Source organism: Sinocyclocheilus rhinocerous, unplaced genomic scaffold (assembly GCF_001515625.1).
Source record: "Sinocyclocheilus rhinocerous isolate Xijiao unplaced genomic scaffold, SAMN03320098_v1.1 scaffold222, whole genome shotgun sequence".
Lineage (NCBI taxonomy): Eukaryota > Metazoa > Chordata > Actinopteri > Cypriniformes > Cyprinidae > Sinocyclocheilus > Sinocyclocheilus rhinocerous.
This window is the reverse complement of record NW_015625652.1, coordinates 144422-151479: the sequence shown is the minus strand read 5'-3', so window position 1 is coordinate 151479 and position 7058 is coordinate 144422. Positions and strand designations below refer to the sequence as shown.

The window sequence follows — 7058 nt, the reverse complement described above, 5'->3', positions numbered from 1 at the left end:
CATAAGGTATTTTATTTATATATATATATATATATATATATATATATATATAAAATACCTTGCTACATGTACTGTTAGGCTAACAGAGACTTGTCATTTGCACTTACATATTGTTGCTCTTTTGTTAGTTTTGATTGCTTCTATTGTCCTCATTTGTAAGTCGCTTTGGATAAAAGCGTCTGCTAAATGACTAAATATAAATGTTATTGATGATATCTTGGCACAGTTAAGGCGTAATTCACGCCTTTGTGATATTATGTCCTGTTTTTGCTGCTTTGACTTTACAAACCAGATTTTGGGAACTTTACAAACCAGAATTTTTTTACACATTTTGAAACGCGTTATGTTACTGCTAAATATTGTTGGCACTCTTGAACAATACATGACTGTCTCATTATGGACCCAAGTAGACAGGAATGCCATAAGTAGGCATACAAGATGGATATAGAGGAGCACCACCAGTGTCGCCAAATATGTGAGTATCGCCATGGTCAGGTAGCGCAGGTTTCTTTACACAGCTGGCTTATTGAATTCAGTGTTATTCAGTCAAAATCACGTTATTATGAACTGTTATGCCATACACTTTCTATTTCATGAGATGTAATAATATGATAAACGGTGCGCTTGCTTGGATGTTGTATGTGTTATTGTCCTTAGCCATCTTCAAAAAACGACTAAAAACACACATTTCTGTTCCATCTTTATTTGACCCTCTAACTCTAGCACTTTCCATCTATATTAATTCAACTTTATCTTTTTATCTTCTTTTTTTATTTAAAAAAAACCCCCACTAGCTTTCTATTTTTCTATTCTATCTACTTGTTTTTCTTTGTGTGTGTGTGTTTGATTGCTTCTATTGTCCTCATTTGTAAGTCGCTTTGGATAAAAGCGTCTGCTAAATGACTAAATATAAATGTTATTGATGATATCTTGGCACAGTTAAGGCGTAATTCACGCCTTTGTGATATTATGTCCTGTTTTTGCTGCTTTGACTTTACAAACCAGAATTTTTTTACACATTTTGAAACGCGTTATGTTACTGCTAAATATTGTTGGCTCTCTTGAACAATACATGACTGTCTCATTATGGACCCAAGTAGACAGGAATGCCATAAGTAGGCATACAAGATGGATATAGTATTGATTTGTGGGCCATAAAGCGAAAAAACAACAACAACAAAAAACAGTGAAACTACAGTGTGTCCTCTAGTGACACTGTTGGTTCTGCTCAAGTGACTGTATGTGTCAGACCGCAGCTTCCATAATGCTGCATCCACTAAATATGACCTACTGTGTCTCCTAAACCAGTGGTTCTCAACATTTTTGACTCCAAGGCCCCCACAGTTTACACTTTTACACCTATTTATTTACATGACTTTTCTAGTCTTTTTTTTTAATTACAGGGTTTTTTAAATTATAATTTTATTTTATAGTTACAATTCAAGATCTTTTGTACTCACAAATAAATGTATATCTTGACATAACTAAAAATGACCATGGCCTTTTAGAATTTTATGAATTTCCATGACTTTTCCAGGTCTAGAAGTAACATTTTTAAAATTCCCATGTATATCCAGGTTTTCAAAGACCATAAGAATTCTAATTCTTAAATAAAAATGCCAGTCTTTCTTTTTGGAACTTCTTGGTTGAGAACCACTGTCTAAATACTATACTAAAATCTATACTTTGTTCTGCTTACCATGGTTTTATGTGAACTCAAAATAGACTGTGCACTAACTTATGTGATGTAATGAGGTAGTTTTATCCATCTTTGTCTCTTTTTCCATCATTTTCTGACAGGATGGCATCTCTGTAGTAGGATGAGAAGTCCAGTGCCGCGTTTCAGGGACGTCGAGAGGCAGGCCAGTGGCCTGCAGCCTGTACAGTGTCTTCCTCCCTGTCATGAGCGACAGAATATCATGTGGTTCATCAAAGATGCCTGCGGCATCGTTTGTGCGATCATCACCTGGCTTCTCGTCTTCTTTGCTGAGTTTGTCGTGCTGTTCGTCATGCTGATTCCATCGAAGAACCTCACCTACAGCCTGGTGAATGGCACACTCTTCAACAGCCTGGCCTTCCTCGCCTTGGCATCTCATTTCAGAGCCATGTGCACTGACCCGGTGGGTTTTTACCTGTAATAATCAATGCTTTCATGGTGTCTGCTGGGTAGGTGAGAGAAGATTTCCCACATTATGAGGGTTTTTTCTACAAGTATATGAGAGGAATTGTATGTAATGCTTACTTATTATACTTACTATATCTCATATATATATTTATATATATTTATACATACATGCATGCATGCATACATACATACACACACACACATATATATATATATATATATATATATACACTACTACTACTACTACTACTACTACTACTACTAATAATAATAATAATAATAAAATAACAACAACAAGTATATGAGAGGAATTGTATGTAATGCTTACTTATTATACTTACTATATCTCATATATATATTTATATATATTTATACATACATGCATGCATGCATACATACATACACACACACACATTATATACACACTACTACTACTACTACTACTACTACTACTACTAATAATAATAATAATAATAATAATAATAATAACAACAACAATAATATTAGTTCAATATTCATTCATTCATTCATTTTAAAGATTTTAAAGTCGTATAATTGCCCCCTGAGCTCACAGCCAAGATCTTCACAAGATACAAGAAAATCTTGTATTTTAGCTACTAGCAACACCATTAATGTTAACTACAATCCAACAACCTAGATATAAAATAGACATTAATTTGAATTCTGTAGGTATCAAAAAAGAAAAATATTGGGCATAAGTGTCATCACTGTAGCATGCTTGCAATTTAAGAAAAGTAGTGTTATTTTTTCCCCTACTCTTCCCTAAATCTTCAGCAAGGTGTCATAAATGCTTCCCATACTGCTATTAAAATGTTGCTGAAGTTGCCTGATGCTTTCTTAGGGAGCCGTGCCAAAGGGCAACGCCACAAAGGAGTACATCGAGAGCTTGCAGCTGAAGCCAGGCCAGGTGGTTTACAAATGTCCCAAGTGCTGCAGTATTAAGCCGGATAGAGCTCACCACTGCAGGTGAGACAGGAGCATATGGAGACGTAGATGCGTAACTGTAGCAGCACTATTCATCATGGTTCTGTTACTGTCCATGTTTTTTTTCTCCATTGAGATCATTTTAGATGCTTTCTATTCTGTTCTATTTATTTATTACCATTTGCACAGCACATTCCTTACAACATAGTCATGTTCTGAGTTAGTGTGTATGTATATACAGGGGTTGCACAAAATAATGTGAACACCTAAGAAATAGGCAACATTTAATTATTATGGTTTTACCACCATTTGCCTTTAATACAACTTCCAACCTTCTTAGAATAGATTAATTCAACTTCGGAATAGTCTCCAATGGATTGTCATCATCTGCCAGTTGTTTCAGAGATGGTGAAGGAGGGAATCTGCGTCTCCAAAACTTCCCACAGTGGTTTGATAATATTCAAGTTGGGTGATTGAGCTGGCCAGGGTGTTCCAGCTGTCCAGGTTTTGTGATAAATGACATCATTTTTTTCTGATTTTGTCATTTGTATCTGTGATTAAAGTTTTAGCAGTTGCAGCTCTTTCATGGATGCTGGTTTTGTGAAGTTCTATGTAGTCTATTGAGGTTTGCTGTCACTTTGTGGGAGTTGTTCTGTGTTGTTTGGACAGGATCCTCCTTAGTGTTTGACAGTCTATTATTCACTTTCGGGTTCCGCCCATTATTCTTCTTCGTTATGAAGTCTTCCCATGCTTTATGAATGCAGTCATGATCATAAAGACTGGAAAACCAAACAACACTATAAAACAACAAACAATTGGGCTGATAAATTTACAGAAGCTCCTGCTACACAGGCTCTTATGATTTGTCTACCATTTCACCCACGGCTTGAACTGAACACAATTTATACAACACTGATATGCATATGACAACAAAAAGATAAATAAAAGATAATAGCAATGTTTTCATTGTAGCCTACACAAATTTTATTAACCTCTGTAATAATAAGTGTTGTTCACATTATTTTCTCCAACCCCTGTACATGAAGCTGAATATTTTTGAAAGCCTTATCTTTAAACCATTGTTTAAGTTAGTCTTTCAGTTGTTTGGAAGTGTTAAGGTAACTTTTCATCTCTTTCTTTCCACCACCCCTCTTTTCAAACTCACTTTAGTGTTTGTAAGCGTTGTATACGGAAGATGGATCATCATTGCCCTTGGGTAAACAATTGTGTCGGGGAAAATAACCAGAAGTACTTTGTGCTTTTCACAGTAAGTATTAAAACGGTTCATCATGCGCACTTCTAAAAATACCACAGTTGATCGATTCATGAGACATTCGTTTGTATTAAATTGTTCAGATTTATTTCAACATGCATTCAAATATTCATGTTTAGGTCGTGCTGCAAATATTTAAAGATTAAAGAGGTGAATTATCTCACTACAAATTAAAGAGCGTAAAAAGACATTTATTGTTTGTATGTTATTGAGACTTTGTAGTAACAAAGCTCAAAGCTGCGATTATTGAGTGGCTTGCATGCTACAAATAATGAATGGACTTGAAAACTTTAAACATCATTTCCAAGCATTAGCCTAGACCGTAAATAAAACAGCTTGTGAATAGTCACGATTCACGTAACGTTATTTACTTCAGAAAAATCAACAATAGGGCCTAAGTTAAGTTAACCGAGTTGGAGCCCATAACGTTTGGAGGGGCCCGTACATATTTTTTGCATATGGGCCCGGGGCTGACTCGCTACGCCGCTGAAATTAGTTTTGGACTTGCTGAGAAAAGTTCAGTTACTTCCCTCTGAATTTGAAAGTATCATTAATATTAAATTGATTGTAGTGTTTTCACTAGGGATTTAATTGTACGTTTTATTTCATTATGGTTATTTGAAACCAACGCTAACAGACATCTAATGTTGGTGCTGGTGTTTTTCAGATGTACATTTCCCTGATCTCTCTGCATGCCTTGGTCATGGTGGTCTTTCATTTTCTCTACTGCTTTGAAGATGACTGGACAAGTAAGTAAGAAAAGCAAACTTATTGTTAGCCAGATAGATAACTTGACCCCAGTGACCTCTAGATGTCAAGGTCAGATGGCAGGCATGCAATTTAGAAAGTTATCTACTGGAAAAAGCATTCCAACCTTTGCAAATACAGATAAGTACTTCTTAAAGCGACCCGAAAATGTAAACTCTGTCATTTTCCTGAGCCTCGTTTCAAACGTGTATTTCTTTCCAGTACATTGAATAAACTGACTATTTTTTCCATTTGCTTACAATGTAACTATTGTATTCTCTAAAAAGCACGCTAAAGCACCATAAAAGCGTCATAAAAGTAGACCATTGTCTGTGTGCATGTGGAAGTTAATGTGTGTGGGAACAGAAAATTGCTGCTATACACTTTTTTTTATGATGGACAAACAGTATTATGTAAATGTAATATAATGTCCTTTTTATTAGTACAAAAAGTGGACAGGTAATGAAGAAGAAGCAGATTCAAACACACATTTGTTCAGATGAGGGCCACAGCTCGAGCTGTTGGAGGACATTCTTATCTCCCTACCACAGCTCCAGTGATACTTTTATATAAAATTTTATTCAGCTTTGCATAAGTTTTTCAACCTGTGTTTGCGGCTGGCAAATATACTCAAAGTGCAGGTTATTTAGAAGAGAAAAGCCTGTGTTGGAATGAATTTCATCATCACAACCAAAATTCAAAAGTTTGGGGCTAGTAAGATTTTTTTAAAGAAAGAAGTTTATAGTTTTAGTCAGAAACAAAAATCAAAATGCTTTTACTTACCCTCAAGTTGTCCCAAACCTGTATGAGTTTCTTTCTTCTGTTGAATACAAAAGAAGATATTTGGAATAATGCTTATAACCAAACAGTTGATGGTAGCCATTGACTTCCATAGTATTTTGTTCCATACAATAGAAGTCAATGGCTACCGTCAACTGTTCGATTGTTTTTTTTGATCAAATAAATGCAATCTTGCTGATTATGAGACTTCTTTCGTAAATATGAAACAAATCTTACTGACCCCAAACATTTGAACCGTAGCATATAAATGTCAATACCCCCAGGTTTTTCAAACAGGTCACTGGTATATTGCTAACCAAGCTTGGTGAAATGATCAAACCTCTTAACCCACGTGATGATGTGTTTCAACGCTTTCTAAGCTTGTTGTGTACCAGTTTGCACATACACATACAGATGTGTTGCCAGATATTCATACACACAAACCCTCTTTTTTATTTTTCTTTGTTACAAATAATTATACATAGACAAAATGAACCTTGGATTTTATAGTTGTGTTGGTATATTGTATAGCTGTATGTGTTCCCTCTCCCCTCCTGACCCCAGAGTGCAGCACCTTCTCCCCTCCATCCACTGTCATCCTCCTCATCCTCCTGTGCTTTGAGAGCCAAATATGTTTGGAACATTTTATGTTTGTTAAATTCAAGTTTTTGCTTTTTAAAGGAACGACCAAGCGGCAGTGGCAGACAGTGAGTTGAGCATTATGTTTGATCAATTTAGCCTTCTCAAACCAACACGACTTGCCTAAAATAAACAGACATAAAACACTTCATGCATTTCACAGTATTAATTTAACCTAGATAAATGAGCGCTGTAAGGTGCATATCCAATCGTTTGCGCGGAGAGTGGAAGCTGAAGCGTGCTTTACAGGACATGCAGGCGCCAGCGCGAGCACTTGCATTTTTTATTTTTTTTGATAACAGTGGAAACTTAAAAATACGCCGTCATTTTTGCTCATAAAGGTAAGAGTATACATCATTCGGAACTACAAATGGTCTACTTGTATTTGTGTGCACTCAAATATCAACAAAACCTTGTGCTTTTGTAAAGTAAGGAAAACAAACAGGATGCGCTTTCTGTCCTCTTGCGCAGGAGCGCTTCACCGACATGATAAATATATCTATAGAATGCTTTAAATTACTATTTTAAAACGAAATAATTCAAATCGAA

General features: G+C 35.7%; 1 protein-coding gene across 1 annotated transcript in view; it reads left to right on the top strand.

Moving 5' to 3' along the window:
- Nucleotides 1-7058, top strand: part of LOC107705764 (palmitoyltransferase ZDHHC3-like) — an 11729-nt gene that overhangs the window by 1250 nt on the left and 3421 nt on the right. Inside the window, exons 2-6 of the mRNA XM_016509220.1 lie at nucleotides 1801-2120; nucleotides 2988-3112; nucleotides 4241-4337; nucleotides 5011-5092; nucleotides 6435-6503. Of these exons, the coding sequence (XP_016364706.1) occupies nucleotides 1821-2120; nucleotides 2988-3112; nucleotides 4241-4337; nucleotides 5011-5092; nucleotides 6435-6503 (673 nt within the window). The 5' untranslated portion in view covers nucleotides 1801-1820. The remainder of the gene's footprint in view (nucleotides 1-1800; nucleotides 2121-2987; nucleotides 3113-4240; nucleotides 4338-5010; nucleotides 5093-6434; nucleotides 6504-7058) is intronic.